This window comes from Onychomys torridus, chromosome 5, assembly GCF_903995425.1.
Source record: "Onychomys torridus chromosome 5, mOncTor1.1, whole genome shotgun sequence".
In the NCBI taxonomy this organism is placed as follows: Eukaryota; Metazoa; Chordata; class Mammalia; order Rodentia; family Cricetidae; genus Onychomys; species Onychomys torridus.
Window position 1 is genome coordinate 87,308,353 of NC_050447.1, and position 22,197 is coordinate 87,330,549.

General features: G+C 42.4%; 1 protein-coding gene across 1 annotated transcript in view; it reads right to left on the reverse strand.

Moving 5' to 3' along the window:
* Window positions 1-22,197, reverse strand: part of Itgb1 (integrin subunit beta 1) — a 48,461-nt gene that overhangs the window by 9,889 nt on the left and 16,375 nt on the right. Inside the window, exons 2-13 of the mRNA XM_036188135.1 lie at window positions 16,940-17,006; window positions 14,940-15,025; window positions 12,483-12,705; window positions 8,908-9,078; window positions 8,091-8,329; window positions 6,560-6,715; window positions 5,542-5,637; window positions 5,169-5,258; window positions 3,190-3,330; window positions 2,629-2,828; window positions 878-1,116; window positions 463-685 (exon numbers count right to left, since the gene is read on the reverse strand). Of these exons, the coding sequence (XP_036044028.1) occupies window positions 463-685; window positions 878-1,116; window positions 2,629-2,828; window positions 3,190-3,330; window positions 5,169-5,258; window positions 5,542-5,637; window positions 6,560-6,715; window positions 8,091-8,329; window positions 8,908-9,078; window positions 12,483-12,705; window positions 14,940-15,025; window positions 16,940-17,006 (1,931 nt within the window). The remainder of the gene's footprint in view (window positions 1-462; window positions 686-877; window positions 1,117-2,628; window positions 2,829-3,189; window positions 3,331-5,168; window positions 5,259-5,541; window positions 5,638-6,559; window positions 6,716-8,090; window positions 8,330-8,907; window positions 9,079-12,482; window positions 12,706-14,939; window positions 15,026-16,939; window positions 17,007-22,197) is intronic.

Below are 22,197 nucleotides of genomic sequence, written 5' to 3' on the forward strand. Positions count from 1 at the left end.
CACACATTAAATATGTAACATAAAACCACAATAACTTAAGCAATGTATTATTAGTGTAATAGTTTACTAGGGAGAAAAACCTTCCATTCTCCTGAGGCAAAGGTAGCAACTAGGCCAGAGTATGCCTCTGTGGTAGAGCTCAGAGCTCCATCCCTACCACTGAAACTTAAAAATGAACAATAGTAGTGCCAATTACATAAACTAACATCACAACCTCATCACATAGTGACTTCAGATTAAAATCAAAACAAAAACCCAGCACACCTCACATGACACTTCAGTGTCACACAATCCACACTCACTTCTAAGAGTTTTTAGGACATAAAAACTGGGCTACATGAAAAGCAGCAAACGTTCTCCCTGAAGTGTAATGTGCTGGCACTCTGGCTCTAGTGGTGGGACAAGAGATGCGGGGGTCAGCAAAGTGAGTGGAACTGTGGGCAGCAGTCAGGCAGTACTCACTTGTGCTCTGCACAGACACCAAGGCAGGTCTGACACGTCTCACAGGTTGGCCCTTGAAACTTGGGATCTGTGCACTTACAGGCACCACACTCACAGACGCCCCGGCCATTGCAGATCTGACCATTTGTTGCTACACATGGAGCAGTGTCCAGGGAACAGTCACATGCACTGCCAGTGTAATTGGGATAGCATTCACACACACGACACCTGCAAACACCATTTCCTGCAATGAAAACATCGTTTTTCAAAATTATGACAAAATGTACCATCGCAATTATTCACAAGTTAAAAACAAGCCACAACACAGAGAAAGCTAATCTAACGGAAGGCCTGCCCTAACTGCTGCCCTTTCTGTGTTCACCCGGCGACCCGCTAGCGGGCCTGCACTGTGCAGCGACGGCTGGTGCTTACTCACCCCCACAGATTAAGCCGTTGGACCTATCGCAGTTGAAGTTATCACACTCGCAGAATTTGCCAGAGTAAATTTCATTTGTGTTGTCTCTCTTCCTACACACACACTGTCCGCAGACACAATCTCCGTTGTTGCTGCAGATCTCGGAGCTGTTCTCTTTCCTGCAGTAGGCATCCATGTCTTCACTGCTCACTTCATCCGTGCTGCACTCACAGTGCCTCCCAACACGCCCCTCATCGCACCTGGGCAGAGACCCAAACAGCCACGTAAAGCAAAACGCAACAACCTCCTCACGCGCACCCCACATGCGCAGACATGAGAGAAGCGCACTATGTTTACACGAACATACACACAGCAGCAACTCAAGTTCTTACGGAACACACCTCAGGGACTTCATCTTCAGCAAGGAACCATTCTGACCAAAATGAAAACACTCTAGCAACACACAAGCAAACAAAACATATGGAAAAGTAAAACAAACTCATTTTTTGGAAATGGAAAGTAAGATTCTCTGTAGACCAGCTAGCTTTGAACCCAAGAGATCTGCCTGCTTCTGCCTACCCAGTGCTGGAATTAAAGGTGTAACATTGCTACACCCTGCCTAAAAAGAGACCTTAATGACTCAAACAAGAAATACACAACACAGAAAAATACAATATTTACATTATTACTTAATGGGCAATTAAAAGTTGATGGTAGCCAGACTATGGTTGCACACACCTTTAATCCCAGGACTGGGGGAGGGGGGGAGCAGGCAGATCTCTGTGAGTTTAAGGTCAGCCTGGTCAAAAAGCAAGTTCCAGGACAGCCCAGGCTGTTACACAGGAAAACCCTATCTTGGGGGGGGGGGGGGAACACAACTAAAAATTGATGGTAAACATAGCTGTTCATTTTTCTTGGGCCAATAATCAAAATCACAGGGGTGGGGGACTGACATTTAGATTTAAAAGTTCTATTATTTTAAAGAAAAGGCTGTATTATGAACACAGTTTAATTTTTAATTTAAAAAGTAGTCAAGGGGGATGGTGAGAGGGCTCTGGGGGTAAAGGCACTTGCCACCAAACCTGACAACCTGAATTCAGTCCCTAGGATTCACATGGTAGACGGACAACCAATTCCCAAAACTGTCTTCACCTCCATAAGCCTGCCATGACACATGGGTATACACACACATACATGTATACACACACACACACACACACACACACACACACACACACAAATAAATAAATAGATGTAAACTTTAAGTACTGTTTTCTCTTTATCCCAGCAATACAAAATTAATGCAGTACAAGGTAAACACTGCGTTTTCTTGCTAACTAATTCATAGACAAAACTGTCACTTAACACTGGCAGTAGCAGCTTCTGCCTGCAACCCAAGTACTAAGACAGTGGGATCATAGACTTGGGGGTCATCCTAGGCTACAAAGCAAGATCCTTCCTCAAAGTAAAACAGAATTTAAAAAGAAAGTCACCCCAGCAGTTTCACCGTCTCTAGGAAACCTACTTCTATCTTTTTCAGGTGTGTTTTACTGGAGAGAACTGGGGCTGCCATCAGGAAAGCAACCCCAAAGGCTGCCCTGGGAACTAGGGACACAGAGCTTCCCTAGCTAAAGCTGCTCTGTGGAGAGCAGAGAGATCCCCAGTTTGTGCACAAGCCACCAGAACAAAGGGTTTATGATCTGATTTTCTGACAGGCTTCCCAGGCAAGCTGCCTGCCTGTGTCTGGCCCGCTGCAGCAAGGCCACACTCACCTGCAGGCCCCACACTCGAACGTGCCGTTCCCCTCGTGGCACTTGGGACTTGCTGGGATGCCATGGCTTTGGCAATCGCACTTGCAGATGAACTGAAGAATAACCTCTACTTCTTCAGTGAAGCCCAGAGGCTTAATTTTAATGGTTTCAGACTCCTTATTTGGACATTTATTTGCAGTTATACTTATTTCAAATTGAACCTTAAAGGGGAAAAAAATTAGATTAACAAACTTCACAATGAATATAAAAAATATCTCAAAAACTATTTAATTTTTCTCACATACAAAATTAAATTTTTTTAACTTTGTAAGATTAATTTATGTGTAGGTGTTTTGCCAGCATGCATATCGGGTAGTATGTACATAAAGTGCCCACAGAGGTCAAAAGAGGGCATCAGCTCCCCTGGAACTGGAGTTATAGGTGGCTATGAGCTACCATGACCCTATGGATGCTGGGGATCAAACCCGGTCTTCTGCAAGAACAACCAATGCTCTTAACCACAGAAATTAAATCTTCTTACACATCCTTTTATTTTTCACGGAAAATGCTTACATAACATACCTCATCTCCAATGGAGATGTTGGAACACTTTCGTCCATTTTCTCCTGTCCCGTTCACCCCATTCTTGCAGTAGGATTTGTAATTTACTGTTACTCCTTCTGGCAATTTGCTGTTTTCCAGAATGACTTCTGAAGAAAGGGACTAAAAGAAAGACTAGCCATGAACAGGGAAGTAAAAGAAACTATGACTGGAACACACACAAAGAAACCAATGGATGAAATGAGATGTTATGAAAACACTGTGTTTCAATACAATTCAATCCAACAGGGTGTTAGAAGATCTAAGTAACCGACTCTAAAAAGGGTCCAACCTCCAAAATAATGTAGACAATGTAAAAGTGTTTCTTTTTATTATTCAGCTAAAATCCAAATGATCTCAGAGCAAATGGCCTGATTATGAGGAATCCAAAGAACACAGAACACATGTTTGCTGTCCCCAGTGTCACACAGCTGTCACAGCTTCCCTCTGGCCTACCTGCTTCCAGCTAACTAGAGACCAGACAATAGAACACACAAGTTTCTTGGGGACCACTCTTATCTTGCGCTTGGTAACAGCCCCTAGAGCCTGAAGAATTGGAGATTAGCTCCATGGTCATCAATGCCCAGCAGCCCCAGGCCCTGGGCTTGGTTCTCAGCACTGACCAAGATAAAATCTGGGCACAGCCGACAAGCCAGAGTAAAGCCAGTGCTTCTGTACAAAAGCAGACATCTCAGGACAGTGAGCAGTGAGGAAAACTCCAGACAGAAAGAGGCTAGAATGGGAGGATGTGAAACAGCTAAAATCTTCTTCGGTCTTTGCCAAACCCCTCTGAGTCAAGTCTTTCCAAATGTCTTGGGACCCTAGGCATGAAAGCCAGGAATGATGGAACACACCTGGGAGGTGGAGGCAGAAGCATCACAAGTTCAGATCCTGAGGAGTCATAGCAGCCTGGGCCACAGGATACTGTCCCCCAAAAAATTTTAGGGCTGGCAAGATGAATCAGAGTGTAATAGGAGCTTGCCACCAAGCCTGCGACCTGAGTTCGATCCCAATTCCACATGGTAGCAGAGAACTAACTCGCACAAGTTGTCCTGTGGCCTACACACACACACACACACACACACACACACACACACACACACACACACACACACACATTCTCTCTCCCTCCCTCTCTTCTCCTTCTCTCTCTCTATCTCTCTATCTCTATCTCTCTATCTCTATCTCTATCTATCTAGGTCAAAAACACTTTTAATCTAAATTTAACCTACCAAAGACTGGAGATCTAGGAAATGGTGTATACAGTGCATGGTAGTCACCACAGAACTCCAGGTGCCCGTGGGTCATTTCAAATGATCGTTGGCTGGTACTTACTGGGAATCATCACAGGTATTCTGACTTAAGCTCCCAAATGGAGAGATTTCTGCCAGTTTGAGTACCCAAATGGTATGCCTACATATGTACATACATACGAGAGTGTGTGACTACTACTGAAAAAAGAAAAGCATGTCCTTTGAGTTTGTCTTCTGAAAAAGAAGTAAAAAATCCTTCTCAGGCATCATCCACCAAAAAAGGAGAATTTAGCCAGGTACAGTGGTACATGTCTTTCATCTCAGCACTTGGGAGGCAGAAGAGGCAGAAGCAGGTGGATCTCTGTGGGTTCAAAGCCAGTTTGGGCTACATAGAGAGTTTCAAGTCAGTCAGGGCTATATACAAAGACCCTGGGGGGGGGGGGGGGGGGGGGGGGGGACGGACACGGCACTGTGTACATCAAAATGTCAGCTGTGTTTTACCCTTGTTCCAACTAGGAGATACATGGCCTAAACAAGAACTTGGAAATTACCCATAGCCTTTACCTAAATATTATTGCTTTGCTTAAATTATGCTTTCATAAGACATTTAAATTCACGTTTTGCACTGTCCCTTCAGCTTACTGCAGTGTGTATAAAGGTGTTTCCTTAGGCATGGTATGACGCTGACAGCGTTTAGAGTACACTCACATTGTAGGCATCAATGATCAGCTGGATCACGTTACTAGAGTTTCCAGACAGTGTGCCCACTGCTGACTTAGGAATCAAATTCTTCAATTCCTACAATTAAACATGTAAAACATAAACATTTATTCAACCAATTAGAACCCACTGAAAAGTAACAATTATTTTCATACCTTGGGTCTCTATTCATTTCCTAAGCATCTTTCAAAGTCAAATCAGAAAAAGGTAACAATCCTAATAATATGAGATTAAAATGAACATAAACAATGTTTGTCAAATTTAGTCTGGCTACCTGGTAGCATTTTCCTACATTTCAAAGACACATTCTGCTAATAATAACTAAACAATAGGGAAGATCTAGAACTTTCATTCTTTTTACCTTGTAAACAGGTTGAAACTCTTCAGTAACCGCAAAAATTGTCTGAATGTTATTTTCACTTAGTTTCTGGACAAGATGAGCAATTGAGGGGTAATCCTAAGGAATCAAGTAACATAATTTAGTATATAAATACACTGTATAATCAATGACAGGTTTTGTTTGGGTCTCACTCTGCAGCCCAGGCTGGATTCCCAACTGCTAAGATTACAGTATTTGAGTTGATATGCATTCATAACCAAATCACTCACTTACAACTACTTTTAAGTAAGAATATCAAACATCAAATATCAAATAATTGCTGAGCTGGGTCATGTGTATATTTAAGTTCCTCTCTTTTATGTATGTTTGAGGATTTCCATGTTTTAAAAGATTTTATATAATTTATTTTTATGTTCCTTGGTGTTTTGTCTGCATGTATGTGGGAGGGGGGATCAGAGGCTACAACTGGAGTTACAGACAAGTGTGAGCTACCATGTAGGTGCTGGGAATTGAACCTGGGTCCTCTATAAGAGAGGCCAGTGCACTTAACTGCTGAGCCATCTCTCCAGATCCATTTTAAGAGGTTTTAAATGTGAGATAGTATATGTACATTAAATGTGAGGACAGTGAAGTTAACACATACGAACTAAAGGATCCTGGTATCTAGCACTTAAGACCAAGATTCACCACTACTAGACCATGGGTGATTTGTCTATATTTACTTCCAATGAAAGCCAGAGTGCATATTTTTAAGTGATATATGTAAGATATAGACGGTAAGCCTAATTAAAATGTACATTTAGAAACATGACCAGGAACTTGACAAATGATGTATGCAAAAATGAGGAACCAGATGGGTCTTAGCACCCCTACCACCCAGACAGAACAGCATAATACCAGAGTTTCACAAACAGCAATGCAGCTGCCAGGCCCACACTTGCCAAAATAAGAAAGCTGCAAACCTATTGTCCCACACACTCAGTATTACACACTAAAATCCACCAGAACCCAAACACTAGGTGAGGGCTTAAGTACTTACATAATAATGGCTCATCGTATATACGTTATTTTCCAGGTGACACTGACCATCGTTTGGTAAAACAATACCACCAAGTTTCCCATCTCCAGCAAAGTGAAACCCGGCATCCGTGGAGAACACCAGCAGTCGTGTTACATTCCTCCAGCCGATCAGTGACTAAAAGAAGAGGTCAACTGTCAACACTGCTCACAGTAACTCAACATAAATCCTTTCAGCTGCAACTGCACTTTTAACCTGATTCTGTATCACTGTCTTTCTCGTCCAATGCTAATGTTGCTGATTCTAATCATTTTTCAAAGGCAGGTTACCTACTTTGTCCCCAAAGTATGACAACTGCAGAAAGACAGCCACAGCTGGGAGGTAGGAGTGGGTATTAGTTTCATCCTGTTAGTTAAAGCAGAGGCAGCCCAGAAAATGTTCTCCATACCAAGAAACAAAGGTTTTTAGAGAGTGGATACCTGGAACACTATTTCTTTACATTATAAGCACTCCACAGACCAGTCAAAAGTAAAGACAGTGGTCAGTTATGTGCTGAGTGTCTCTGAACTTCACCCAGATCACTGCAATGGTATCTTACCACTGTCCTATGAGCTGCCGTTAGCCTTCCCAGAAGAAACAGCTCCAATGACAACCACAGTGCTTTCCTTACTATCTGGGATACCCACACTCTCCCCTTTACTACAGTAAAGTACTCCAAACTAGCTTTCTTGACCTAACAACACTTTCTGCTCTCGGTCTCAGTCTCATTAAAAGATCACTGAGGGTCTGGGGTGGTAGAGCACACCTGTAATCCCAGTACTCAGGCAGTAGAGACAAAAGCATCTCTACAAGTTCAAGGGTAGCCTGGGTTACACAGCAAGACCATGTCTCAAAAAAACAAAACAAAATCAATCAAAAATACCCATGGATGATAGATAGTGGTCCCTAGTCCAATAGAAATAGGCTTACTAACCCTGAAAACTTTATAATTAAACCACAAACATTTCATTTCTCCTTTTATTACAAGCATAAGTTGTCATATAGCTCCATCAGGCCTCTGAAAGTTCTTTCTTTTTATTATTAAGACAGAAGAGGAAGATGTCTCAAAGGCAAAAGCAGAGCACAAAAGTGCCCTAAGGAACATGGTGTAAGGCACTATTCCACACAGCATGTTCAGAGTGCTTAGTGCCACCCCAGGCAACATCAGTGACATTTCCAGTATAGAGTCACCAAGTTAGGACACCTCAGCCTCTTCCAAAAACCCCAATCAGCTAAAGTCTATGCTCCAGTTTTGAATGAATAAAATACTGGCCTTTAAAGCTCCTTAGGAGTGAACGCCCTACCTGGCACAAACAGAGAGGCAGTGATTAGGGACAGCTGAGAAAGCAGCAGCGGAGGGGAACTTAGAAGACTGACATCAGCACCCCCAGGGCGATCATATAACAGTAGCTTAAGGTCATTTTGTTCTAACTTTTTACTTTTAGTAAAAACACACTTAAAATAAATCCTGGCAGATAGATAATTCAAACAGTCCCCTGTAGAATCCACTTACTCCACAAACTGCAACCTGCATGATTGCATCAAAACCACCTTCTGGAGAGTCCAAGTTTCCAGATATGCGCTGCTGACCGACAAGTTTATTGAAATACTCTCCTCTGTCAGTAAGACTGAGCACATTCTTGTAGCTAAATGGGCTGGTGCAGTTCTGTTCACTCGTGCAAGGGTTTCTGAGTTTTGCTGGGGTTGTACTAATATACGGCATTACAGTTTTCTCCACAAATGAGCCAAAGCCTAGAGAAAAGAATACACTAGGATAGGTGAATGGGCAGACAACAAACTCACAACACTTTAAATTGATGTTTGTTTATTTATTTATTTATTTATTTATTTATTTATTTAAGGAGAGGGCGCACACACAACGACCACCATGCACGTCTGGAGGCTAAAGGACAACTTGCAGGAGTTAGTTTTAGAGACTGGACTCAGTCATCAGGCTTGGAGGCAGGGACCTTTACCCACTGAGCCATTTCACCAACCCTAAACATACGCCTTTTCCTAAAGCCCGGGATGGGGGCTGCAAAGACTGTGCCATGGGCAAGAGCTCTTGCTGAACAAGCACAAGGATGAGATAGATCAGATCCAGCACCCAGGTAAAAGGCCAGGTGCGGTCACACACACCTGCACCCCAGCACTGTTGCAGAAGAGACAGGAAGATTACAGGCCACTAACCTAGGTTAAGTGACAAACCATGTCTCATGGAAATGAGACAGGGACAGTGATAAAGCAAGACACTCAACATCCTGCTACACACACACACACACACACACACACACACACACACACACACAGGCAAACTATAACATTCCTACCAATTCGGAAATCTGAAGTAATCCTCCTCATTTCATTCATCAGATCTGTCCCAAGACTCTTCACATTCTCCAGATCATCTTTCATAGAGTAGGAGAGATCCATAAGGTAGTAGAGATCAATGGGGTAGTCTTCAGCCCTCTTGAATTTTAGTGTAAACTTCTGTGGTTCTCCTAATTAAACAGATTCAAAATTGAGATTAGGTAGCCAGTAATCAAAAGCAATTAGAAAAATAATAAGCCCAGTTTACATGTTCAGAGCTAGTCCCTAAGAATTCTTTTAGAGCCTCAACAGGCACACACTGGATTTCATTTAACAAACTGCTTACAACACCAAGACTTGGGAGGAAAAATGATAAATGCAACACCCGCTACCAGTAACCCGCAAGACCCTAATAATCCTGCTACAGTTTGGACCTGCCCATGTGCCGGCACCAACAGGAGGCAGGTCCAAGTTTGAGAGGTGGGGACCAGCAGGAAGTGTGGCTTACAGTGATGTGCCCTGGAGTCTATAAGACCTCCTCGCTGTAATATCACCTCCCAGATGCCCCACCACGACATATCTATCACCTCAACACAAGCTTAGCACAACAGGCCACTCCCCTAGATGGAAACTTCTAAAACTATGGACCAAAACGAGCTTTTTCTTCTTACAAGTTATTTCAAGTAGTTATTACTGTAATCACAAACTAAATACAAATTTATGAGGAAAACAGAACACCATAAACATTGGCAGAGTGAAAGCAAAGCACACTAGAGTCCAATGGACAGGTAGACATTAAAATTAGGAGTGGAATGTTCTGTGTAAAAAGACACTGCTAAGATTGTAAAACATCGGAAGCAAACTTCTGCCCTCACGGGTTCTCCCATTGTGCCATAAACCTGTATTTAAGACCTCCTCTCCTCTTCAATAAACGGTATTCAGCATTCAAAAAAAAAAAGGAAAGAAAGTGGAGACAGCGATGTTCTAAAACAGGAAGTGGTGATGGTGCCATGGGCCTATGAGGATGCTGGACTAAAGTCTATCAAATTGTGCAAACAGGAAAATTGTATACTATGTGAATTATCTGTCAATAAAGATCTTATTTAAAAAAGTTAAAAAAAAATAAGGTGGAATGTTATCACCATACATTATATGTGTGTATGAAATTGAAGACAGCAATGTTCTAAAAAGAAAGTGGTGCCATGGGCCTATGAGGATGCTGGACTAAAGTCTATCAGTTTGTGCAAACAGGCAAATTATATAGTATATGAATTATTTGTCAATAAAGATTTGATAATATATATATAAAAGAAAAAGACACTGCTAATGTTAGGGGAATAACAATCTAGTTTTTTCTTTTTCTTTTTTTCCCTTTTTTTTTTTTGTTGTTATTGTTTTTCATGACAGGGTTTCTCTGTATAGTTTTGGTGCCTGTCCTGGATCATCGCTCTATAGACCAGGCTGGCCTCGAACTCACAGAGATCCGCCTGCCTCTGCCTCCCAAGTGCTGGGATTAAAGGCGTGCACCACCGACACCCGACTCACAGTCTAGTTTTACTTTAGAGTTATAAAAATAAGTTACAGAGGCCAGGTGGTAGTGGCGCACGCCTTTAGTCCCAGCACTCGGGAGGCAGAGCCAGGTGGATCTCTGTGAGTTCAAGGCCAGCCTGGGCTACAAAGCGAACCAAAACTATACAGAGAAACCCCATCAAGAAAGAGAGAAGAGAAGAGAAGAGAAGAGAAGAGAAGAGAAGAGAAGAGAAGAGAAAGAGGGAGGGAAGAAGAGAAGAAAGGAAGGAAGGAAAGAAAGGAAGAAAGAAGTTACAGGGGTAAAGAGGTGAGTTAGTTAGAAAGGGGTGGGGATTTAGCTCAGTGGTAGAGCACTTGCCTAGCAAGCGCAAGGCCCTGGGTTTGATCCACAGCTCAAAAAAAAAAAGAGGTTAGTTAGAAACTACAGGAAGGTCAAATGCAGGAGACGAAGTATGAACTGCAAACTAGGAAGATGAGAGGTAAAAGACATTACATGTTACTCACTCACAAGCACATGGTGGAGCATTTCTCCAGCACATGAGAGGTCCCAAGTTCTCTCTCCAGCACACAAAACACTTACAAACACGGAAGAAAATGAAGGCTAGGTGCAAAGAGATGAATTGGTCTGTCTAGATGAAAAACTCTTAGTCTTTTCTCCATTGTCTCCAGGCGGGCAGCTGGAAGAGGGGTGCAGAGCTAAGCTGAAAAGCCTGTGTGGTTGCAGACTATGAATGAGTTTCAATGACTTGAGAGGAAAACCAACTCTTAAGTGAAATGCAGAGGGACGAAGGGAAGGAAACACAAAAAGGAAACGAAGCCACAGAAGGAACTGAGAAAAACAAGGAGCAACCTCATGAGCTCCTGAGGTCCAAGCACGGAGCCTCTTTCAAGCACCCCATAGTGTAGAAAGGATTGGAAGTAATAATGATGTAGGGCCGGAGAAGGTTCAGAAGTTCAAGTACTTGCTGCTCTTGCAGAGGACTCAGGTTTGTTCCCTAGTACCCATATGGTGGCTTACAACCACCCCTAACTCCAGTTCCAGGAGACCTGATGACTTCTTCCTACCTCCACAGGCACCAGGCACACACATGGTATATGAATATATATATATATATATTCATACAGGCAAAACAAACATCTAAAACACGTTTTAGAGTAATAATGATGAAAATAAAATGACACTTTAGGCAAGTACATGACTTCTGTCCTAACAAGAGTCCTGCAGGCCTGTAGCTCCAAGGTGACAGTGCTGCCCCTTGCTATGACACACTGCAGAGGAGGATTACTGTGGCTCACTTTCAGGGAGGCCACAGAAGCTGGCTCAGGTTTGTCCTCAACAGCAGGACCAGGAGGGAGCAGCTCTCCTCAGTTAATCAGGAAGACAAAGGCCCACTCCCAGAGACTCGCTCTGCCAGCCAAGCCCCACCAACTAAAGGTTCCACAACCTCCCCAAACAGCACTGAGCCAGGAACCAATATTCTCATACATGAGCCTGCATGGGACATTTCCCATCCAAACCCTCACAGTGTCTACTGCCTAGGCTGGAGTTTAGTCAGGTAGCAGTAACCGGATGGAAGGACGACGGGCAGAAAGAGGATATGCTACTGTCTATTTCAGACATGGGACAGCCATGTGTACTTACAAAGACATTAGTGTTTAAACAGTACTAAACATATGTATGCATTAAAACTTTGCTTTTACATTATGAAATGTACAGTGACAAATGGATGCTAATATTTTTAAAACTCAGTTTGCCAGGCAGTAGGGGCACATGTCTTTAATCCCAACACTCAGAAGGCAGAGAGGCAGGGGGACCTCTGTGAGTTTGAGGCCAGCCTGGTCTATAGAACGAGTTCCAGGATAGCCAGGGCTACACAAAGAAATCCTGACTCAAAAATCAGAAACAAAAACAAACAAGCAAACAAAAAGGTTATTTCTGCTAAAACTTTAACTTATATCATATCTTCGGGTACTAGTCAACCTCCAAAAAAAAATGAGCCCTCCAAAGCCTGGAGGAAAGGCTTGTATGAAGTTGCTATGGAGACTCAAGTGGGGATGGAGGTACCTGAGCGCAACTTCAGAAGTAGCTGCTGTGGTTGGATCTGAGTTATGTCCTCTGGCCGGAGCTTCTCTGCCATTCCTTTGCTGCGGTTGGTGACGTTTTTATTTTTCTTTATAGTCTGGGAGCCTCTTGGGTTTTCTATGTCACTTGGCTGGCAGCCCTTCTTTTTTAAAGCTTCTAAATCATCACAACGTGCAGAAGTAGGCATTCCTTCTTGTAAAAATGTCTAAATGACATGTAAAATACTGACATCAGCAAAAAGTAACAACCATTTTGATATAATTATTATTGCATTAAACAAATTACAAAAATCGTTCATTTCTAGCTTTTTAACAAGATTTTCCCTTTATCCACATCATATTAAGTGCTTTTATACAAAACCAAGTAAAATCAACTCTGAGAAAGTACTACTTTCCCCAGACCAAGCCCCCTTCCAAGGTCAAAGTGTGTCATCACTAACCAACCACACCCTTCAGTCTCAGCGTGCTTCACTACTCACACAGATGAGCCCACACATCAGCCAGAACCTTCTCTAAGATTTTCCTGACTGATTGAACTTTTTTTTTTTTTTTTTTTAGGAGATAGGGTTTCTCCTGTAGCTTGTCCCAGAACTCACTCTATAGACCAGGCTGTTCTGGAACTCAGAGAGCCACCTCCCCCTGCTTCCCAAATGCTAGTGTTAAAGGTGTGCCACCACTGCCTGGCTGAAACTTTTTTAACTGCTGGCTATTAAATGGGCTTTTTTATTGCTTTTCTCAACTTTTATTTTATTTGTAACTGTGTTTTGCCTGCCTGTGCATCTCTGCATTGTAGTGCCCACATAGGCCAGAAGACGGTGTCAGATCTGCTGGTACTGAAGTTACACATTGACTGTAAACCACCAGTGAATGCTGAGAATAGTCTGTCTTCTGGAAGAGCACACAGTGCTCTTCTTCAGGGCTCTCTCCATCCCCCAGACTTTTATGTTTGACCTTGAGCTCTTTTAAATTAAAGGTCCTAATACTCTATGACTGAATACACAAAAACCAGGGTGGGGACTAGGGAGGTGGCTCAGTGGGGAAAGTGCTTGCTCTGCAAACATGAGAACCTCAGTTCTGACTCCAGCATCCACAGAAGAGCTGCACACGGCAGTGAACATCTGTAACCCTGGCTCCCCACAGTGGAGCACAGAACAGTGGGTTCTCTGACCCACTGTGTGGGACCCAGTGTTCAGCCAGTCTAGCTCAAACAGCAAGCTCCAGGTTCAGAAAGAGATCTTGTCACTGAAAAATAAGCTGGAAAAGAGAAGACACCCTGCTGTTTCCTCTCACTCTAATGCACACACATATGTAGCACAAGACAAATGTAACATAGCAAGAGCATTTATACAACTATAGACACCTGGAAGGGCATGACCAGGGCCATGGGGTCAAAACTGAAATACATTATTTACTATCAAACCTCAAAATCCAACATAGTACAAGCTCCTAGGGAATTCTTCATTTCCAAGTATTTAAACAATCCAGGGAGCCTCATAAAACCCAAATAAAATTCCACTAAACACTTTCCACAGGAACCTTAATAATTGAGAAGTTAGGCCCCAGATTTCAGAAGCTAAAGTATGCAACTTTAGTTAGGTAGGTTTCAACTACAGATAAACTTGGGCCCATAAAATGGATGCTGATGGTGTCAGTAGCTGCCCAATCAAGAGAAACTGTGACATGAACCTGTCTCTTTTGATCCACCATTTCTAACCACAACAATCGGTAAAGCATGAGTTATGTTCCTCATTTTCTGGAGAAGGAAGGCAAGAGCTTTTGTTAACCATTCCTAAATGTCTCCCAACTTCACCCTAGCATACCATTCTGAAATAGAACAAAAACTTCTCATTTTACCTTTCACCTTGTCACATCATCATGTCGTATCTGACATATAATCAGTTAGGCCTTTTGGGTCCAAACACCCACATGAAGACATACACAATGACCCTAGCATAACCTCAAACTGACTCATTGTAGTTTTTGTAAGCTTTCTTTAAAGGATCACATCAGGCAAAGTACAAAAATCTTTAAAGGAAATAAATGCAAATCCGAAAATCCTGAACTCAGATTTGCATTTATTTCCTTTCACTGGGGCTACATTTTGAGGTTTAAAAAGCCCACATCATTCCCAGTCAGCTCTCTCTGCCTCGTACTGTGGATCAGGATGTGAACTCTCAGCTACCACTCCAGTGCCTTCGAGCCCCAAATTAAATGTTTGCTTGTTTTTAAGTTGCCTTGATCATGGCATTTTGTCACAGCAATAGAAAATTAAGACATGTGTCTAGTGGGTATTGTGTCAAACATCACAGTTCTGACCACTACACAATACTCAATAAATATTGATTCAAATGTATATCTTATCAGGTACTTCCCAAGGATAAGGCTCTGAATGTGAGACTCAAAAATTAGAGAAGAAATCAAACAGTATCAGAAACCTTACCGTATTTGTACACCACCCACAATTTGGCCCTGCTTGTATACATTCTCCACAAGATTTGGCATTTGCTTTTAAACATCTATTTTTATCTGTTAAAAAAAAAAAGACAACTTTAAAGATTCAAATAAAAAAATGAATAGATCACAATGAAAGACAGAGACAGATGATATGCAGATAAACATATGTGTTAAATATGAACACTCCAGCCTAGTTACTAAGCTACAGTAGGCTAGTCCCAAGAAAACCTAATGGTCTGGGATTCCCTTGACACTGAGAGTCACAAAAGGGCAGTCTTCTTGTCTTTTGTATGACAGACTAGGAACCATTAGCCTAGCTGTATACCCGTGGATCATTCTGTTGAATTTCAGCACCACCATTCTGAATAGTTATAGATGTCCTGTTACTCTTACTCCTAGGTCAGATTTCATCTATTCCTATGACTTACAATTCCACACCCATAAGTACCTTCCGGGCCTCCACTCCACTTTTAGTATGTAAGTAACTCAGAGTCCATATTCATCCAATACAAAATCTGCTGTGGGTTATCTTTCTATATGCTTTGAATATGTGTGGCTCCCATTGGATAATAAATAAAGCTGTTTTGGCCTAAGGCAAGAAAGCTTACAGCTAGGCAGGAAATCCAAGCAAAGACACAGAGAGAAGGGCGGAGTCAGGAGAGACTAAGCCACACCGCCCTAATGTTAGCAGACCATAATGCCATGGCCACATGGCAAAAAACATAGATTAATAGAAATGGGTTGAATGAAGTTATAAGAGATAATTAATAATAAGCCTAAGCCATAGGCCATACAGTTTGTAATTAATATAAGCCTCTGAGTGATTATTTTATAAGTGGCTACGGGACCACGGGGCCAGGTGGGACCGGAGAAACTTCCAGCTACAAATCTCCTTGAGTTTGCATTTCTTTGATTCAATCTAGACTGGCACACCTTTCTTGTAGTAAACACTAGTAGGACTGTCTTCAGTTTATCTTTTCTAATTAGAATATAAACTATGCTTGAATTAAAAACAAATTTAGAGATCTCCCATAATCTACTCACTATAAGAAAATTTCTCTAACATTTTTTTTAGTTGTGGTCCTTGGGATATAGGTTTTGGGTGGTTGTAGATTTTCTGTATCCAATGTATCAAGTTTCCTATTCAGTATCTTTCATCATTTTCCATCCTGAGGTCAGATCATTCTAATTATTCTATTTACTATGCTTTTTTGAGATTTAGACAGTAGCACCAGGCATCCATTACTTGAGATGTAGATGGTCATGATTGCCAGAGAAATGCAAAATGTCTTCAGCTTGCCCTGCTCTTATAGATATGCTAACACTATTCAAGACTTCTTGATCACAGAACAAAAGATCTTCTAGAAAGTGAACTGCTCCTGGGTTTTCTTTTGTTTTCTGCCTGCTTAGAACCTAGAGCTTTGACTGAACTATATCCCCAACCCTTTGGAGTTTGTAATATGGGGGGTGGGGGTGGGGGATTGTGTCTGGCCCAGGCTAGCCTAAAACTCATGATCTCCTGACTGTCTCTGCTTCCCAAGTGCTGGGATTACAGGCATGTGCCACTATGCCCCACCTAGTTTCAGTGTTTTAGATGCCAAAGGACACTTACTTCATAATCCAGTGTCCATGTTTATCTTACTTGCTTATGAATACATTACATGCCTCTGCCCTCATTCTGGCCCCCTCGGCGCTCTCACGTTCTCCCAAGTGGTGTTGTGTGTATGACATGCTGTCATCTGGGACCTCACTCTCCTCACACTGAAGTGAGGGATGATTAAGTGATGGTGAAAACCCCTGCAGGCCACCCCTTGGAAACCTCTGCCTCTCACTCACAGTGAGACAGCCTGCTCCAAAACTTAAGGAGTAGTGTGATCTAATGGAGGGTCGTTTTCCCACCCCACTGCCCCAGGAATCTAACTGACCAAAGACTATTGATACAAGATGCTGAAATAAAAAGATAACAAGAAAAATATGTTTTTTTACCTGTTTGGCCAAACACAGAACAAATCAAGCTGATGAATCCAATCCAGAAGGCCAGTTGCAAATTCATCTATAACAGAAAAGTGTGTGTCATTATTGAGAGAAAATATCAGATGTATTATGTCAACCTTCCCTTCTTTCTCTTCTCCAAACTTCTCTACACTGTCATCTGCCTTTCTTCCCTAAGTGCTTACCACACCTTTCACCCACATCATCCAACACTTCACACACTTGCAGAATGAGTTCCTGTCTTCTCTTAGCATTCAATTAAATATCACAAAATTACACATCAAGCCAGGTGGTGGTGGTGGTGGTGGTGCACGCCTTTAATCTCAGCACTTGGGAAGCAGAGGCAGGTGCATCTCTATGAGTTCGAGGCTAGCCTGGTCTACAGAGCTAGTTCCAGGACAGCCAAGGCTACAAAAAAGAAAACTTGTCTCAAAGGAAAATAATAATAATAATAATAATAATAATAATAATAATAATAATAATAATATGTCCTAAAGGAACCAAATTAGTATTCCTAAAAACCAAAAGCTACAGCAGCTTATCCTGTATAATGTCCATCCTCACTCTCTACTGGGGCTCTCAGCCCAACAGGCATATCCAGAGGCCCAGTCACCTCAGAACTGGTGGTACTTTCCAGAACTGAATTAGTCATCTCCATACTGACATCTCCTCTATAGTTCTTATTTCTCCTCAAGCTAAAACACGTCATATGCAAGACTCTAACTCAACTCTTTAGTTTGCCTTCTTGTTATTTTTTTCTTTTGCAAGAAAATCAACTATGTTGCTGGACGGTGGTGGCGCACACCTGTAATCCCAGTACTCGGGAGGCAGAGGCAGGTGGATCTCTGAGTTCGAGGCCAGCCTGGTCTACAGAGCTAGTCCAGGACAGGCTCCAAAGCTACAGAGAAACCCTGTCTCGAAAAAAATAAAAAGAAAAGAAAAGAAAATCAACTATGCATGGAATTGGTAAAATATAAACTTGATTCCCTCAGCTTTCCACAACTCGAGAGGCCTCACTCTAGACCCAGAGTCCATAGTGTCCTCCAGAATCTCTACAGGGGTGGAAGGAATGACACAATCTTCAGGTATTATTCTGTATGTTAACCAGGCAACTTCTAATCACTACCTATACTTCTTTTTTTTTTTTTTAAAGATTTATTTATTTATTATATACAGTCCTCTTTCTGCATGTATGCCTGAAGGCCAGAAGTGGGCACCAGATCTCATTACAGATGGCTGTGAGCCACCATGTGGTTGCTGGGAATTGAACTCAGGACCTCTGGAAAAACAGCCAGTGCTCTTAACCTCTGAGCCATCTCTCCAGCCCATTACCTATACTTCTATTTGACCAATGTTTTCAGTTTCACAATTCATTCCTAATCAAATATACTCAAAGATGGCTGAGATCAGAGACTGGTCAGCTACCACTTTAACTGTCTACTCCTCATGGACATCTCCAGTCCAGTATACATGCATATGCATATGCATATACCTAACCCAGAGAATGAATAGGGAGCAAGGAGTGTTGGCATGAGCATAGTCCCAAAACCTAAGAGGCAGAGACAGGAGGATTACCATGAGTTCAAGGCCAGTATGGTCTACATGGCAAAATCAGTCTTGAGAGACAGAAAAAGAGAGAACACCAGGAAGGTGGAGGCAGAAGGACCAGCAGGAGGATCAGAAAGAAGTACAAGGTCATCATGCTTCCCTACATAGCAAGTTCAAGATCTTGTCTAAAAAAGAAAAGTTCTTTAAATTCCATGTTAACACTGAGTTTCTTTTAAAGCTCTTCATCTTCAAGCCCTTATATCTCAAACAGCTCTTCCCAAAGCACAAAAACTTTCTGTTCTGGTCACAGGCCCCTTTCATATGAGGAGTAAAGACAGGCATATTACTGTGCCATGAGACATGGTCCTAATCCTGGGACGAACACTTTTGCTCCTCTGCTCATGCAGACTTCCCAGAGACGAGAGGTAGCTCTAGGAGCCATCCACCTGCAATGCAATCAGGCTTACTCCGAGAAATGAGTCCTTCTTGGAGGTGACAGGTTGCTGCAGATGGCTTGGGACTGCATCCAAGTGGTGACTAATACCTGAGTGTCACAAAAGCATGACGTTCTAAGGTTTGTCTAAGATCAATGTAATTCTCAACAATTCAAATACTGCCACTGATGACTAAGAACAGAGTACATGACACTCCTGTGGAAGCAGATGATCATAGTATCTGCATGAGGATAAATACATTCCTTCAGGCTACTTTGATACTTGCTGATCAGCCTTGAGAAATCTTTCAAAATACCATAGACGGCAGAGAGACACACTATGGTCCAATGAAGATGATATTTCCCAATATACTGCACTTTAAATCATTACTGTAAACTGATAGGTCAAAGAACCTACTAAGGCCCTCTGGAAGTGCACCAAGCCCAGAGGCTGACAAAACGAAGTTCCAGTGCTCAAGAACAGCCGAGAGAACATGGGCAGCTCTGGACACAGCTCGGAGACAGTCATCAACTCTCCTGTAAGGGTCTGTAAGCTGGCAGAGGTGCTGTTGTTGGTTGGTGGCATCCGTGAATGCTGGGTTTTAAGGACGGGAAGTAGTTAAAAACCCAACAGGGCTCTACGGACAATGACAGTAACTAGAAAGAGTAAGTGCTGGGAGCAAGAGACTGAGACCACACTTGAGAGTGACCCTGAGGGAGGCAGAACAATGGGCTTCTGCGTGAGGCAGAGTGGGGCAAGGCTTGAGAAAGACTGTCTCAGCTCACCTCCGTGTCCTTCTCAAGCCTAAAGCCATAACCTTGGGGTAGCAAGGCCTGTTCAGCCGGTGACCCTTATGCTGAGAAAAGGGGATTAAAGATACCTACCAATGTCATCTCACTGAAGACAAATCATCATCAGAGGGGAACAAGAGAAAATGCCATGAGATGTGGTCCTAATCCTTTGTCTGCTTTTCTTAAATAATGGCTGTTAACTGGTCTGGTCTGCACTTTCATCTCTTGAAACTACTACAGCAGACAGATACTCCTTATCACACATGGACTAATCCTGAAACAGACATCTTCTCAGGCCTTATCTTAGAGTCTACAACCGTTCACTTATAAATTTGATTATAAGGTACACCCTTCCCCAGACTGCTTTTGGTCAGTGTTTATCTCAGTAACAGAAAGGTAAGCAGGACAATCCTTTCCAGCCTTCCTTGCCAACACCTCTTCTCCCTGGACTCTACTAGCTTGTTCTCTTACTGTCTGAAAGTCCTTCTTCAGATGGTCATGTCAGGTTTTGCATCATCTCTAAAATACAATTCCTCAAGGAACAACAGTTCACAGACAAAACCGCAAACAATTATAATACAGTATGATCATTTCTGTGAAGAGGATGAGTATGGATAAAGTCTCCAGACAGAGCTGCATTTCAAAATGAACCCTTGCACTGCTGATTAGAACTTTAACAACTGTGGAGGGTTTGGAATGTTGCAAGTTCAGAGCCAAATTATCTTGAGCCAATTTTTCCCCTCGTAATATTCATGTATTGCCCGATATTCTACTTAGCTTTCTATTGCTATGTTAAAGACCATGACCAAAGCCAGGTGGTGATGGCACACCCCTTTAATACCAGCACTGGGAGGTAGAGGCAGGTGGATCTCTGTGAGTTCAAGGCCAGTATGGTCTACAGAGTGAGTTCCAGGACACACTCCAAAGCTAAACAGAGAAATCCTATCTTGAAAAAACAAAATAAATAAATAAAAAGACCATGACAAAAAGCAACTTAAGAACAAAGGGGTTTATTTAGCTTACAGGTTACACAGTTCATCATCAAGAACTCAACAGGAACTCAAGCAGAAACCATGGAAGATTGCTGTTCACTGGCTTACTCTTTGTAGCTTGCTTAACCTGGAGTGGCACCCCACACATAGTGGGCTACACTCACCCACATTAATCACTAATCAAGAAAATGCCCCCAATCTGATGGGAGCATTCATCCCATTGAGAGAGAGTCTCTCTTCCGAGGTATGTCTAGGTTTGTGTCAAATTGACGAAAAGCAACCAAAACGCCTTCCTCTACTCACGACCTATGAGTTTTGTGACTATTAGGCAAAACCTTCCAAAAGGAGAAAGAGAGCACTAATTATCTCTTAGAATGTATTTACTTAGCAGACTACTTCAACAAGCCCAAAACTAAGTGTTGCCATGTACCTGGTACTTTTCTACTGTTGCCATAAAATACCATGACCAATGCAACTTGATTTTGGGCTTAGGATTGCAGAGGGTTATAGTTCATGATGGCAAAGCAGAAGTTATCATTTTTCCTCTCAGATAGTTGTCCTCCTTTGTGATGCTAAACTCTTTTACTCAAAGGATTAAGAGGATGACTTATCTGTTACTTTAGATTTAATGTTCAGATGCGTATACACACAATATTGTAAGCATACACATACAAACATTAAGGGTATTTTTTATCAGCACTTCCTCTCAATAACAACAAGAAGAGTTTTCAAGGTCTCTATCATAGCCTATGTAAGATATAACTCTAAACAGTCAAAGAAAAAAAAAATAGTCATTTGCTAAGAGGTGGTGGTATACACCTTTAATCCTAGCACTTGGTAGACAGAAGCAGGAAGATCTCTTTGAGTTCAAGGCTAGCCTGGTCTACAGATCGAGTTCCAGGATGGCCAAGACTAGACAGAAAAACCCTGTCCTGAAAAAAAAGAAAGAAAAGAAATGTTTGAACTTTTGCTGGGTGTGGTGGTGCATACCTTTAATCCCAACACTTGGGAGGCAGATGCAGGCAGACCTCTGAGTTCCAGGCCAACCTGGTCTACAGAGCAGGATAAGGAAAGCCAGGGCTACACAGAAAAACCCTGTCTTTTTTAGCGGGGGAAGGGAGAAGTCAGATCTGGATTGCATTGGTAATCTAGATTTCTTTTTTCTTAATGACTTTTATCAGGTGTCTGATTTGCTTTCTGTTACTGTGATAAAGTACACTGACCAAAACCAACCTGGGGAGGAAAGGTTGGCTTACACTTCCAGGTCCAGCACTGGAGGAAGTCAGCACAGGAGCTCACTCATATGGGAACCTGGAGGTAGGAACTGAAGCAGAACCATAGCTGGACCACTTCCTCTGGCTTGCTCAGCTAACTTTCTTATGTAGCCCAGGTTTACCAACCTAAGGACAGCATAGTAGACAGTGGGCTGGGCCCACCTACATCAGTTAGCAATCAAGAAAATGCCCCAAAACACACCCAGAAGCTAA